At 36.3% G+C, this 16,542-nt stretch overlaps 1 protein-coding gene across 1 annotated transcript in view; it reads left to right on the top strand.

The window, feature by feature from the left end:
• Positions 1–16,542, top strand: part of SENP7 (SUMO specific peptidase 7) — a 164,019-nt gene that overhangs the window by 132,869 nt on the left and 14,608 nt on the right. Inside the window, exons 15-17 of the mRNA XM_080799916.1 lie at positions 948–1,081; positions 3,031–3,147; positions 6,600–6,722. Of these exons, the coding sequence (XP_080656042.1) occupies positions 948–1,081; positions 3,031–3,147; positions 6,600–6,722 (374 nt within the window). The remainder of the gene's footprint in view (positions 1–947; positions 1,082–3,030; positions 3,148–6,599; positions 6,723–16,542) is intronic.

The following is a 16,542-nucleotide window of genomic DNA, read 5'->3' as shown; positions in this document are numbered from 1 at the left end:
TAGCTATTATATCTTTTGTTCATTTTGAACTGAAAAGTTTTCACATTTTTCTTTAATTCTAATGCCCATATCTATAAGTAACACTTCAAGTTAACCTTTGACCATTGTATGGGCAATATCTTTATTTTTTTTTTAAGATTTACTTATTTATTAGAGAGGGGGTGCATGTGAATATGGGGAGGGGCAGAGGGAGAGAGAATCTAAAGCAGATTCCCTGTTGAGCATGGAGCTCAACAAGGGGCTCACTCTCACAACCCTGAGATCATGATGTGAGTTGATATCAAGAGTCGTATGCTTGGGGCGCCTGGGTGGCTCAGTGGGTTAAAGCCTCTGCCTTTGGCTCGGGCCATGGTCTCAGGGTCTTGGGATCTAGCCCCACATTGGGCTCTTTGCTTGGCAGGGAGCCTGCTTCCCTCTCTTTCTCTCTGCCTGCCTCTCTGCCTACTTGTGATCTCTGTCTGTCAAATAAATAAATAAAATCTTAAAAAAAAAAAAGAGTCATATGCTTAACTGACTGAGCCACCCAGGTAACCCTGTACGTATAGTATTTTTTTTTTTAAAGATTTTATTTATTTATTTGACAGACAGAGATCACAAGCAGGCAGAGAGGCAGGCAGAGAGAGAGGAGGAAGCAGGCTCCCCTCCGAGCAGAGAGCCCGATGCGGGGCTTGATCCCAGGAGCCTGGGATCATGACCTGAGCCGAAGGCAGAGGCTTTAACCCACTGAGCCACCCAGGTGCCCCTGTATAGTATCTTTTGATCAAAAGTATTATTTTGATTTCACAATATCTTTGGAGAAATTCTAAATGTATAGCTATAACTCATTGATACGGATTTCTTTTAGTCACATTTTTAAAAAATTAGTCTAGGTTTTGACTTCATTCTTTGAGAGTTAATGCTTATTTATGTATCTATAAGGAAACCTTTTCTTTGCCATTTTCTGTCAGCCTTCAAATACAGATACAGCCAAGCCTACTTACACCTTCCTGCAGAAGCAAAGTAGTGGTTGCTACTCACTTTCTATTACATCTAATCCAGATGAAGAATGGCGAGAAGTCAGGCACACTGGACCTGTTCAGAAGTATGTACTGTTTCATACCTGTTTGTAATAGGTAGACATATTTGTAGTTTTCATTCATGTTGCTGATTTTAAGTAGTTTACCTTTTTCTTCTTAATTGGGGTATAACTGACAAACAATATTACATTAGTATCAGGTATACAACATTGATTTGACAATAGTTTACCTTTTTAAATGTTTTGAGTTTTGCTCTTACACTGATGGTTAGTAATAGAAGTAATATTTTTTTGAGAAAGTTAAAAAATTTATTAAGAAGACAGTCAGTACCATTTCATTTAGTTTTATGTCAGTAAGACATAAATGGTAACCAAAATGTCAACTTTGGTAAGATTAAAATATTTGTTGAAAATACTCGAGTGCAGTATATGGTTTTTTTTTAAATTTTTTTTAAATTTTTAATTTCTTTTCAGCGTAACAGTATTCATTGTTTTTGCACCACACCCAGTGCTCCATGCAATCCGTGCCTCCCTAACACTCATCACCTGGTTCCCCCAACCTCCCACCCCTCGCCCCTTCAAAACCCTCAGGTTGTTTTTCAGAGTCCGTAGTCTGTCATGGTTCACCTCCCCTTCCAATTTCCCTCAACTCCCTTCTCCTTTCCATCTCCCATGTCCTCCATGTTATTTGTTATGCTCCACAAATAAGTGAAACCATATGATAATTGACTCTCTCTGCTTGACTTATTTCACTCAGCATAATCTCTTCCAGTCCCGTCCATGTTGCTACAAAAGTTGGGTCATCCTTTCTGATGCAGTATATGGTTTTTATGACTATATAGTCCATATCTGAATATATGGTAGGAAAAGTGGGGTTACTTAACTGAGGTGTATCTCAATTTAATGTACTTTGGAGTTTATTAGAACTTCCTTTTCATAAGTTGCTACTTTATTCACATTTTATCTTATGTATGTCTTGTCATGGTGGCCAGAATAGGGAGTCTCTGCATTTCTCTTCCTCTGTATAATTCCTTTTTTCTGTTAAAAAAAAAACCAACAAATGAAAGAACAGAATAGAAATAGAATAGAAAATAGCCCATAAAATAGTAACTTTCATATTAGCATTTAAAATTTCACATATTTTTATATGATTTAGGTGCTTTGTTTGCCAAGATTAAGTCAATTGCAGGGGACTTCGTTTTGAAGTCAAGATGCACATATTATTTCTGGTTTAAGATGCACATATTAATATATTTTTATTGTTGACTGTATTAATGCAAATGATGACCATCATGTTTTTCCAAGATTATAGCTAGAAACTCAGAACTGCTCATATTTCTGAGATTTAAGAGAAGGTATCAGAAAAAAGATGCCTAATTAGTGGTTATCTGTTTTCTACTTTCTGCTTGTGTTATAATTACTTGTTTCCTTTATATTCTCTTAAGTTTTACATTGTAAGCACTTTGTTATAGGAAACCTATAAACTATATAAACCTATATAAACTCTTTGCCTTCTCTGCTTCCATGTTATTTCTTTATTGCTCTGCTGTTGCTGTGGACTAGCCACCAGTAGGAGAATATAGTTTTTGACTGTTGGCTTCTAAATGGAAAGGAACTAATCTTGGGGATTCAAAGTTAGAGCTGGAAAGTGGAGCTTAGGAAAATCTTTTATTGTTGATTACATCAGTTTGTTGAAAGTTAAACATTGTACAGAAGAGAGATATCTTTGATGGTATTATAACTAATTGTGAGAAAGAAGGTATTGATTAGATGAATATAATACTAGCCCACATGGGATTGGAAATGAAAAGACAGTGAGAGTACTATTAGTACCTTGTGAAAATAAAGAAGGAAAAATAATTGCTTATATCCTGTCAGTTATTTTTACTCTGTACACTTTAGTTATTGAATACATTGCCCTATTAGTGTTCTATATAACAAATCTCTTTGTTCTATACTGTTATATACCGGAATTTTCACTACAATATGTTTTAACTTCAGTTTTACTTTTTAAGGTTGATTGTATATCCTCCACCACCTACAAAAGGGGGATTAGGAGTAACTAATGAAGATCTGGAGTGCTTAGAAGAAGGAGAGTTTCTTAATGATGTAATCATTGATTTCTACCTGAAGTAAGTACAGTGATGAATGATCTTCTCATTTATCGGTTTCGATTTGAATCTTAAACCACATGTCTATCACTGAAGTTTTTTTTTTTTTTTTAACTCTAGCTAAAAGTAACCTGCCAAGAATTCAAAGATGTTTGCCTACCAGCATTTTCTATAGTTGAGCTCAGGTTCATTCCTTTACATCTTGAAGATGCTATGTACTCCGGAAGAGTTACTATTTTTTGTTTATTTTAGTTTTTGTTTATTTTTTTACTTCAGATTTGTATTTCTTCATTATATTTCTGTGGTGAAGGAAGTACTTAAAAAATTACAGGTCACTTTGGGAAGGGAAAAGAAGCAATTCTGTAGTGATCTCTTGTGTCTTTAAGCACTGTAAGAGTTACCTGTCATTTAAAAAACCCATACCACTATTCCATTAAAAAATAATTTTCGACTTTTTGTAGAGCCAAGCTGAAGGAATAGATAGGAAGGTAAGCTTCATCTTACCTGAACCCTCTTGTTTAACTAATAATACTAGCTTTATTTAAATATCTTCTATCAGGGCCTCATGAATTATGAGGTTTTCCAGTCTGTTTGGAAAGAACAGGCACTATATTTGTGGCTAGCTACCATTCCCTCTAATCTTTTCAGGTAGTTCTCTCCCCAGCCTTTTCCTTACATGCACGTGGTGATGAAAATTCTGCATATTCAAGGAGGATTCTCTGCAGATGTCTGGAATTTTCTTTAACTACAGCTCTTCCCTTTTCAGTATTCTGATCTGCAAATTCTAGCTGCTTTGGTCTCTACCATCTTTCAGTGTCTCCTCAACTTGTAGTCTGTCGCCTGGGTTACTCAGTCCCATGCTGCAGCCTGGACAACATACTAAGCTGGTGCATTAGTGGAACTCACCTTGTTTATTTCCCATTTCTCAAGGATCAGTGTTCTTTGTTGTGTGGTGTCTAGTGTTCTGAAAACTATTGATTCATATATATTTTGTCTGATTTTTTTTTTCTTCTTTCATCCAGGAGGGTTAATCTGGCTTCTGTTATTCCATCTTGGCTGGAAGCAGAAGTCTCCATTATCATTTACTGTTTACTCTCCCTTCCCTCTTTACATACTCAGTTGCCAATTTTATTTTTTCTTCTTCTTTTTTTATATTAACATAGAATGTATTATTTCTTTTAGGGGTACAAGTCTGTGATTCATCAGTTTTACACAATACACAACACTCACCACAACACATACCCTTCCTATTGTTCATCACCCAGGTACCCCATCCCTCCTGCCCTCCTCCACTCCAGCAACCCCAGTTTGTTTCCTGAGATTGAGTCTCTTTAAAAAAAAATTAAAAAAAAAAAAAAAGAGTCTCTTATGGTTTGTCTCCCTCTCTGGTTTTGTCTTGTTTCATTTCATTTGCCAATTTTATTAGATTCTGTCTCTCAAATTCATTTATTCTTTTTCTTCTATCATCATGTCATGATCTTCTAGTACTTCTTATCTGGATTGTTATTCTGTCTTTTATTTATTTGTCAGAGAGAGAGAGAGAGAGAAAGAGCGAGCTCACGCGCACAAGTAGGGGGAGAAGCAGGCAGAGGGAGAAGGAGAAGCAGATGCAGGGCTCGATCCCAGGAGTCTGGGATCATGCCCTGAACCAAAAGCAGCTGCTTAATGACTGAGCCACCCAAGTGCCCCTTTTTCTGTTTTTCTAATGTGTCTCCTTATATCCTTTATCTCTGTTTCCTGTCCATTAAGTATATTATGACCAGCAATATTCTTCTTAAGCTACTCTATGAATGCAATTCCCATTAAAAATTTATATTAATTTCTTATTACCTGTCAAAATGAGTTCAGATACTCTGGCATTCAAGAGTCTTAATAATTTGACACTATCTTTTTAGCCATCTACTAATAACCCTGTATGTATTACATAGTCCAGCAATATTGAATTATAAATAATTTACTAAACAAAGCCCATTTTTATTCACTCTTCTGCCTTAATGCACTGTTTATCTTGATTCTGAACACTTTCCTCTTTATCTCAATCTTTTAAAGTTTTATTCCTCTTTCAAGGTTTCTCTCAAGTGGTACCTTTTTGAAACTTCTCCTGATCTTCTAAACAGATATTATTAACTCCTGTAATACTTCATTTACATCTTTTATAGTACTTAAAATATTTTGCCTGATTTTAAAGTTACTTGGTAATATTATGATCATTCTCCTTCTAAAGGTTATGCATCTTACATCTTATTTATTTTTGTATTCCTATAATAGTGTCAAGCTTATATTTGATGAGGTGAACCTGATCATATTCTTAGTTTTTATATGTTTTATTGGAATTAACTAATACAATTTTATTCCTAATTTATTTCCAGTAGTACTTTTCTGTACTTCCTTTTCACTGAGTTGCCTGTATGTCTGTTTCATTGACTTCCTTTCAGAGGGGATTCTGACTTTATTTTTTAAACTACTTTCTATTCATTTTTTAAATTAATGAATAACTTTTAAGTAGTAAAGTACACAAATTGTAAGTGTACAGCAAATGAATGTTCACATATATATGCACCCATATAATCTTCATTCAGATCAAGATACCGTTTCTAGCACATCAGAAGCATCCTTTTTGTCTCCTTCCATGTAGCAAAACCTTTCCATAACCACATTAAAAAAATTTCAAGTTCTGTTTGTCTTTTGTGCTTTTTTAAAAAAGCGATTACAAGGTCATTTTTGAACCTATATAAGCTATTAAGAATAGCAGAATTCTCTGATTATGAAGGGCTTAAGCACTAAATCATTGCATTATAAGCTTATATTGAAGAATTCTTTTAGTAGAAATGGACTAAGGATTTATAGGTTAGGCATATCTCATAGTAATTAAAATTTTTCTAGATTTATTATAGGAGTGTCATGGTTTCAGTATTTGATTAATTTTTCCTTCTATACTCTCCTCTGTATTTTTTTTTTATTTTTATTTTTTAATTTATTTGACAGACAGAGATCACAAGTAGACAGAGAGGCAGGCAGAGAGAGAGGAGGAAGCAGGCTCCCGCGGAGCAGAGAGCCCGATGCTGGGCTCGATCCCAGGACCCTGGGATCATGACCTGAGCCGAAGGCAGAGGCTTTAACCCTCTGAGCCACCCAGGCGCCCCCTCTCCTCTGTATTGTAAGCTGTATGGTGACAGGTACTTCCCCTCACTTATTTTATATGTTAGTGTAAATATGGTGCTTGGTATATATTAGGAATTTGATAATACATGTTAAGCAAGTGAAAGAATCAGCGGGCAATTTCTGCTTTAAGCAGTCTTGATGGAAGATGAGGTAAATAAAGAGCCAAAAACACTGAAATCAGAGCAAATTGCAAATGACTTTGAATCTAATTGGCCATTAAAATGAAGATTTCTGGAATACATAAGATAACTGGAAGAAGACCAGGTAGAAATCTAAAAACAACTTTCCTTTGTGGTGTTGCTGTTTTACAGGTATCTTATATTGGAGAAGGCATCAGATGAACTTGTTGAACGAAGTCACATTTTTAGTAGCTTTTTCTATAAATGCTTGACAAGAAAGGAAAATAATTTAACAGAAGACAATCCAAATCTTTCGTAAGTCATACTTTCAATGTACTTAAGTTTTAAGAGGAAAATATGCTATTTTGATGTTTCTAAGTGAAAAAACTTGTTACATTGTTTCCTGGAATGAGCAGTATTGCCACTTATGCAGGTTTTTTTGCTCTAAGATATGCTTCTTACCCTTCCACTGTTCTGTTCCCTGAAACAGGAGGCTGACTCTTGCAGGCTGCATTTCCAAGTGCATGTTCTGTGGGGACACTGGAGGTTGGAAGGCAAGGAGGGAAAAAGTCAGGTTACCCTCTTTGCCTTAGGCAGTGATTTTGGCAGTGGCTCTATTTCCTCTGTGGGTTGTGTCTTTCAATGAACAGATCTGTAAGAATGCCAACTCCTATCTGGAGTTGCTACTGCTTCTTCATCTTTGCCCTTTAGTGTAGGGGTATAGTAGTTTCCTCCTATGCTAGTCTCTTGTTGCCTCTTTGCTCTCTTTTTTGGCTTTGCACTTTCTTTATCATCACTATAGCCAGTTCTCTGCATTACATTTTTATCTGTCTTAAAATATAGTGTCTTTTGATTTTTTGGTCAGATTGTCACCAAAATACTACTCTTTAGTTAAACTACTGTAAATTATACAAAATACTATGTTCACATAATTTGGCTTATAGTCAGAATTAATGGGGAGGGATATTTGGAAGGGGAAAGTTTATTAAATAAATTGATATTAAACATTTTTGATGCCTTCCTGTTCTATTTTATGTATATAGAAATTGATGGTTAGTACCATGCTTTTAATCTTATGTTTTGTTATAAAATTACTAGTCAATGTTTGGCGTAACCACCTAGAAACTGATGAAATGAAAGCAGATAGGATCTGTTGTAGTTTTAAATTTTAGGATAATTTTTAAAAATTAAAATTTGATATTATATGTTTGATCATATATAAAAGGAATATAAAACAAAGACACATAAATGGCATATTCCAGAGTAAGATAAATATATATGATACTAAGCTTAGATATTACTATACTTAGTATCTTATACACACACACACACACACACACACACAAACACACACACAGATGACCCTGGAACACCATGGGTTTGAAACATGTGGTGCCCTTATATGCAGATTTTTTTTATAAGTACAGTATATGTATTAATGGTAAATACTATAAATGTATTTTCCTTATGGTTTTCTTGATAACTTCTTTTAGATACCATCTATTTATTTATTTCTTGTTTAATTTATTTATTATTTTCTCTACTATATTATTTTAATAGTACATTATATAATATAGTACATGATAAAATACATATAACATGCAAAATATGTGTTAACTGATTTTATGTTATTGGTAAGGCTTCTGATCAACATAAGGCCCTTAGTGGTCTTCATGGGTTTTCAACTCCATTGGGAGTGTGGGTGCCACTAAACTCCTCATTGTTCAAGGGTCAAGTGTGTGTGTATGCCTGTGTATGTTTGTATCTCTCTCCCAGACAAAAACTCATAATAATGCTTGGCCAGATATATATGTAATTAGTATTCACACAAAGAATTTCTATAAATATGTAAAAAAATCAAAAAGCCCAGAATCAAAGTGATAAGAGATATAAACCTTTTTAAAATTTTTTTAAAAAATTAACATGTAATGTATTGTTTGTTTCAGGGGTACAGGTCTATGATTCATCAGTTTTATACAATGCACAGCACTCACCATAGCACATACTCTTCCTAGTGTCCATTACCCAAGCACCCCATCCCTCCTACTCTCTTCCCCTCCAGCAACCTTCAGTTTGTTTCCTGAGATTAAGAGTCTCTTATGGTTTGTCTCTTTCTCTGATTTCATCTTTCATTTTTCCCTCCCTTCCCCTATGATCCTCTCTGTCTTGTTTCTCAAATTCCTTATATCAGTGAGATCATATGATAATTGTCTTTCACTGACTGACTGATTTCGCTGAGCATAATACCCTCTAGTTCCATCCATGTTGTTGCAAATGGCAAGATTTCATTTTTTGATGGCTGCTTAGTATTCCATTGTATGTGTGCGTGTGTATGTTGTGTGTGTATCTATCTATCTATCTATCTATCTATCTCACATCCTCTTTATCCATTCATCTGTTGATGGATAGCTAGGCTCTTTCCATAGTTTGGCTGTTGTAGATATTGTGGACTATTGTGGGTCTTTCCATAGTTTGGCTACTGTGGATTGCCATAAACATTTAGGTGCATGTGCTCCTTCAGATCACTACATTTACATCTTTAGGGTATATACCCAGTACTGCAGTTGCTGGGTCATAGGGTAGCTCTATTTTCAACTTTTTGAGGAACATCCATTCTGTTTTCCAGAGTGGCAATACCAGCTTGCATTCCCACCAACAGTGCAGGAGAGTTCCTCTTTCTCCGCATCCTCACCAACACCTGTCATTTCCTGACTGGTTAATTTTAGCCATTCTGACTGGTGTGAGGTGGTATCTCACTGTGGTTTTGATTTGTATTTCCCTGATGCCGAGTGATGTTGTACATTTTCTCATGTGTCTGTTGGCCATTTGGATGTCTTCTTTGCAGAAATGTCTATTCATGTCCTCTGCCCATTTCTTGATTGGATTATTTGTTCTTTGGGTGTTGAGTTTGCTAAGTTCTTTATAGATTTTGGGTACTAGCCCTTTATCTAATATGCCACTTGCAAATATCTTCTTCCATTCTGTCGGTTATCTTTTGGTTTTATTGACTGTTTCCTTTGTTGTGCAAAAGCTTTTGATCTTAATGAAGTCCCAGTAGTTCTTTTGCCCTTGATTCTCCTGCCTTTGGTAATGTTTCTAGGAAAAAATTACTGTGGCTTAGGTCGAAGAGGTTGCTGCCTGTGTTCTCCTCAAGGATTTTGAAGGATTCTTGTCGCAGATTGAGGTCTTTCATCCATTTTGAGTCTATTTTTATGTGTGGTGTAAGGAAATGGTGCAGTTTCATTCTTCTGCATGTGGCTGTCCACAATTTTCCCAACACCATTTGTTGAAGAGACTGTCTTTTTTCCATTGGACATTCTTTCCTGCTTTGTCGAAGATTAGTTGACCCTAGAGTTGAGGTTCTATTTCTGGGCTCTCTATTCTGTTCCATTGATCTATGTGTCTGTTTTTGTGCCAGTACCATACTGTCTTGATAATTACAGCTTTGTAATAGAGCTTAAAGTCTGGAATTGTGATGCTGCCAACTTTCCACATTCCTCTGGCTATTCGAGGTCTTTTCTGGTTCCATATAAATTTTAAGTTTATTTGTTCCATTTCTTTGAAAAAAGTTGGTGGTATTTTGATAGGGATTGCATTAAAAGTGTAGATTGCTTTAGGTAGCATAGACATTTTCACAATATTTGTTCTTCTAATCCAGGAGCATGGAACATTTTTCCATTTCTTTGTGTCTTCCTCAATTTCTTTCATGAGTACTTTATAGTTTTCTGAGTATAGATTCTTTGCCTCTTTGGTTAGGTTTATTCCTAGGTATCTTATGGTTTTGAGTGCAATTGTAAATGGGATTGGCTCCTTAATTTCTCTTTCTTCTGTCTTGCTGTTGTTGTAAGAAATGCAACTGATTTCTGTGAATTGATATTGTATCCTGCCACTTAACTGAATTCCTGTATGAGTTCTACCAGCTTTGGAGTGGAGTCTTTTGGGTTTTCCACGTAAAGTATCATATCTGCCAGGAGTGAGAGTTTGACTTCCTTTTTGCTGATTCAGATGCCTTTTATTTCTTCTTGTTGTCTGACTGCTGAGGCTAGGACTTCTAGTACTATGTTGAATAGCAGTGGTGAGAGTGGACAGCCCTGCTCTGTTCAACCCTAGGGGAAAAGCTCTCAGTTTTTCCTCCATTGAGAATGATATTTGCTGTGGTGTTTTTCATAGATAGCTTTGATGATATTGAGGTATTTACCCTCTATCCCTACACTGTGAAGATTTTTGATCAAGAAAGGATGCTGTACTTTGTCAAATGCTTTTTCAGTATCTATTGAGAGTATCATTTGGTTCTTGTTCTTTCTTTTATTAATGTATTGTATCACATTGATTGTTTTGAGGATGTTGAACCAACCTTGAAGCCCAGAAGTAAATCCCACTTGGTTGTGGTGTATAATCCTTTTAATGTACTGTTGGATCCTGTTGGCTAGTATTTTGGTGAGAATTTTTGCATCCATGTTGATCAGGGATATTGGTCTGTAATTTTCCTTTTTATGGGGACTTTGTCTGGTTTTGGGATCAAGGTAATGCTGGTCCCATAAAATGAGTTTGGAAATTATCCTTCCATTTCTATTTTTTGGAACGATTTCAGGAGAATAGATATTAATTCTTAAAATGTTTGGTAGAATTCCCCTGGGAAGCCATGTGGTTTTGGGCTCATGTTTGTTGGGAGATTTTTGATGACTGCTTCAATCTCCTTACTGGTTATGGGTCTGTTCAGGTTTTCTATTTCTTTCTGGTTGAGTTTTGGTAGTTTCTATGTCTCTAGGAATGCCTCCATTTCTTCCAGATTATCACATTTGCTGGTATATAGTTGCTCATAATATGTTCTTATAATTGTTTGTATTTCTTTGGTGTTCGTTGTGATCTCTCCTCTTTCATTCATATTTTGTTAATGTGGGTCCTTTCTCTTTTCTTTTTGATAAGTCTGGCCAGGAGTTTATCAGTCTTAAAATTCATTCCAAGAACCAGCTCCTAGTTGCGTTGATCTGTTGTACTGTTTTTGTTTTTGTTTTTGTTTTTTGGTTTCTGTTTCATTGATTTCTGCTCTGGTCTTTATTATTTTTCTTCTCCTGCTGGGTTTAGGCTTTCTTTGTTGTTCTTTCTCCAGCTTATTTAGGTGTAGGGTTAGGTTGTATACTTGAGACCTTTCTTGTTTCTTGAGAAAGACTTGTATTGCTATGTACTTTCCTCTCAGGACACCTTTGCTGTATCTCAAAGATTTTGTACAATGTGTTTTCATTTTCATTTGTTTATATGTATTTTTTTAATTCTTTAATTTCCCATTTGACCCATTCATTCTTTAGTAAGATGGTCTTTAGCCTCCATGTATTTGAGTTCTTTCTGACTTTCCTCTTGTGGTTGAGTTCTAGTTTCAAAGCATTGTAGTCTGAAAATACGCTGGAAATGATCCCAGTCTTTTGGTACTGGCTGAGACCTGATTTGTGACCCAGGAGATGATCTATTTTGGAGACTGTTCCATGTGCACTAGAGAAGAATGTGTATTCTGTTGCTTTGAGATGAAATGTTCTGAATTATCTGTGATGTCCCTCTAGTCCAGTGTGTCATTTAAAGCCTTTATTTCCTTGTTGATCTTTTGCTTAGATGATCTGTCCATTTCAGTAAGGGGTTGTTATAGTTCCCGACTATTATTGTATTATTGTTGATGTGTTTCTTTGATTTTGTTATTAATTGATTTATATAGTTGGCTGCTCCCATGTTAGTGCCATAGATATTTAAAATTGTTTGATCTTCTTGTTGGACAGACCCTTCAATATGATATAGTGTCCTTCTTCATCTCTTATTATGGTCTGTTGCTTAAAATCTAATTTGTTTGATATAAGGATTGCTACCCCAGCTTTCTTTTGATGTCCCATTAGCATGGTAAATTGTCTTCCATCCCTTCACTTTAAATCTGGAGGTGTCTTTGGTTCTAAAATGAGTTTCTTGCAGACAACATATCAATGGGTCTTTTTTTTTTTTTTTTATGTTTTCTGATACCCTCTGTCTTTTGATTGGGGAATTTAGCCCATTTACATTCAGAGTAACTATTGAAAGATATGAATTTAGTCCCATTGTATTGCCTATAAGGCGACTGTTACTGTATATTGTCTGTATTCGTTTCTGGTCTGTTACTTTTAGGCTCTTTCTTGGCTTAGAGGACCCCTTTCAATATTTCCCGTAGGACTGGCTTGGTGTTTGCAAATTCTTTTAGTTTTCGTTTGTCCTGGAAGCTTTTTATCTGTCCTTCTATTTTCAGTGCCAGCCTGGATGGATATAATATTCCTGGTTGCATATTTTTCACGTTTAGTGCTCTGAATATATCATGCCAGTCCTTTCTGGCCTGCCAGGTCTCTGTGGGTAGGTCTCCTGTCAGTCTACTATTTTTATCATTGTAGGTTACAGACCTCTTGTCCTGAGTTGTTTTCAGGATTTTCTCTTTGTCACTGGGACTTGTAAGTTTTATTATTAAATGACGAGGTGTTGACCTACTTTTATTGATTTTGAGGGCAGTTCTCTGTGCCTCCTGCATTTTGATGCTTATTTCCTTCCCCAAATTAGGGAAGTTCTCCTCTGTAATTTGTTCCAATATACCTTCTGCCTCTCTCTTTCTTCTTCTTCTCAGTTCCCAATTATTCTAATATTGTTTTGTCTTATGGTATCACTGATCTCTTGAATTCTCCCCTTGTGATTCAGTAGTTGTTTATCTTTTTCTCAGCTTCTTTATTCTCCGTCATTTGGTCTTCTATATCACTAATTCTCTCTTCTGCCTCAATTATCCTAGCAGCCAGAGCCTCCATTTTTGATTGCACCTCATTAATAGCTTTTGTGATTTCAACTTGGTTAGATTTTAGTTCTTTTATTTCTCCAGAATGGGATTTTATTTCTTCAGAAAGAGATTCTCTAGTATCTTCTATGCTTTTTTTAAGCCCAACTGGCATCTTTATAATTATTTTCTAACTTTAGTTTTGACATCTTACTAATGCGTATTGATTAGGTCCTCATCAGTCAGTATTGCCTCTTGTTCTTCTTTTGGAGGTGAGTTTTTCCACCTTGTCATTTTGTCTAGAGCAGAATAGATGAATGAGAGAACAAAATGGTAAAATGGTAACAATGACCCCAGAAAAAAATACAGTAACCAAATCAGAGGAAACCTGAATCCAGTGGGAGAAGAAAGGGAAAAAAGAAAAATATGATTGGCCCGATGACTATAACAGAGCCACACAGTTCGTTTTGGGTGTATTTTTGTCTGTTAGAAGAAACTGCCTCCCAAAATTTGAAAGAAAGAAAGAAAGAAAAAATATATATATAGGTAAACATGATGAAGTGATGGAATATGACTGTAAAGATGAAAGTTAAAAAATATTTTAAAAAAAGAATTGAAAAGTAAGAAGTTGGTTGGAAATAAAAGATAGAATGTGATCAGGCTGGAGACTAGAACAAAGCCATAAGCTAGATTTAGGGTCTATTTTGGTCTTTTAGAAGAAACTCTATCCCAAAACTTTAAAGAAAGAAAAACCTATATGCATACAAAAAATGTGGTTAAATAGAATGAAGGGATAGAATATGTCTATAACAATGAAAATTTTTAAAGATTTTTTCTAAAGGTATTGATAAAATAGTTTAAAATAGGAAATAGGAACAATTAAAGAAAAATAGAGGAAGAAATAAATAATGAAAATTTAAAAAAATTTAACTTCAGAAGACGAAGTAATTATGGGGAAACAGCCATGAATTTAATGTGCTCCGTTCCCCTAGCACTGGTGTTTTGCTGTTCTCATTGATCGGTAATCTTGATCTTAGCTGGATGTTCTTGCTGATCTTCTGGGGGAGGGTCCTGTTGTTGTGATTCTCAAGTGTTTTTGCCTGAGGTGGAATTGTACCGCCCTAGCCAGGGGCAGGCTAAGTGATCTGCTCTGTTTCGCTCTCGGTAGTTTTTCTTCCCTGAACACTTTCCATACAGCTTTGGAGGATGAGAATGAAGATGGTGGCTTCCCAATCTCCACCTGGAGTTGCTGAGAGCTTGGGGTCCCACTCCTCAGTGCACCCTCAGAGAAAAGCAGTCAATCACTCCTGTCTTCCTGATCTCTGGCTGCACTGTGAGCTCACCCAGCCTGTTACTAAGCATTTCTGTGTGTGGCACACAGCCTCGTTTGGAGTTTCCCAACCCAGCAGATTCCTGCAGTGCGATTCTGTGCCACTCCTCCTGGTGGAGGAAGGGTGGAGTCTCCCCAGATCTGCCACTTTTGGGTTCCCTGCTCCAAGAGCAGTGGTACCACTATGCCTCAGATCACGGAACCCCAAGGTGAGAGCCCACTCCTTGGCTCTGTCTTTGCAGCTGGCTTTCCTGCTTACCTTGGAGCTTGCTGCACTCAGGCACCCCTGGTCTTCCTGTGACCCCAAGGGTCCTGTGTCCTGAGGCCACACTGTCCTAGCGAGGGCTCCACCCCCGCTTAGCCTCTGGAACGATGTCTGTCAGTGGAGCAGACTTCTAAAAGTTCTGATTTTGTGCTCCACTGCTCTGCTGCTTGCTGGGATCTGGCCCCTCCCTCAGCGGCCTATCTTCTGGTATATCACCTCGGGTTCACTTCTCCACATGTCCTACCTTCCAGAAAGTAGTAGCTTTTCTGTTCATAGAATTGTTCTTCTCTTCAATTTCCTGTTGAATTTGTAAGTGTTCAGAATGGTTTGATAACTATGTAGCTGAATTCCTGGGATCAGATAAAATTTAGGTCTCCTACTCTTCTTCTGTCTTGCTCCTCCCATCCCCCCAAAGGGATATAAACCTTAAAGGTAAATAAATCCCTGATAAGATGCTCATACTACTAGTGTTAGGAAATCGCAGACTAAATGATTCACGAACTCATTACTATGGATTATGAGATGCTGACAGATCTGGCTTCTGTCCATCTCCTATACACATCTCATGATATTCTTTCCACTCATTTATCCTACTTCATTCAGCTCAACCTACTTCCTTTAAATTTTCAAATATGTGAAGCTCTTTCCTATTTTCTGATGAAATTTTTTCTCCCGGCACTTTTTTGTTTCATAACATGATCTCTAATCATTTGTTTGTTTGCTTGTCCTAAAGTTAAATTTCATGAGGTCATGAACTATATCTGTCTTATTGTCTACTCTTTCCTCAGTGCCTTTTGCTCAGTGCTTGGTACATATTAGGATCTCAAGAGAAAAATAATGTATCTTACTGAATGCGGAGAGAAGTGTTAGACATTTAATTGAACATATTCATTTTCCAAAGTATTAGGAACTGAGAATAAGTGATTATATTATGTTCCCCATATTCTCTCCTGTTCTCCTTGCCCCATGCAGTGTCTCATATGTTACCAATCAAATAAGGTTAGCCTAGTCAGGAAACCAAACACCAAAAAAAAAAAAAAAAAAAAAAAAAGAAAACCATTTTTCTGTCTTTAAGATTTTCTTTTTTTTTAAAGAATTTATTCATTTATTAAAGAGAAAGAGCACGAGCAGAGGGGGGGACAGAGGGACAAGCAGACTGCCTGCTGAGTGAGGAGCTGGACACGAAGCTGGGCTCAATCCTAGAACCCCGAGATCATGACCTGACCCAAAGTCAGATGCTTACCTGACTGAGCCACCCAGGCGCCCCATCTTTAAGATTTTCAAATGGAAAAACAGATTAATAGGCTATGCACTAGTTGAAAATAATTGTTTATAATCACTGGAATGGTTGGTCATTCTGAAATAAGAAAATGCAGTAAACATAGGACTTCTGATAATTTTATAAAGTTAATTACATTGTATCTAATTTCTGCCACTTGTTTTCAGCTCATTCTAGATTCCATCTCCTTCCTAATATTTATCCCTCCGAGTTTGGTTAGATATTCAGATGAATAGGGATGGGTCAGAGAAGTCCGTTTCCTATATTACTTGGAACTTTAAAAAAATAAATATAGAAGAACTTAATGGTTTGTTTCATTCTGTGCATAAAAAAGAGGTTCTTGAGGGGACTGAGCCAGAAGTCACATACCATCTCTTTTATGTCACTGTTAAATACCACCCCTTTCCTAAAACTTTTTTTGATATTCAAACCTGGTTTAATATCATCCTTCCTTAGTTTTCCTGATAAAGAAAAGATAATTATTTCTCTGTCCCA

Source organism: Martes martes (assembly GCF_963455335.1).
Source record: "Martes martes genome assembly, chromosome: 1".
Lineage (NCBI taxonomy): Eukaryota > Metazoa > Chordata > Mammalia > Carnivora > Mustelidae > Martes > Martes martes.
This window is presented reverse-complemented; position numbering and strand designations above follow the sequence as displayed.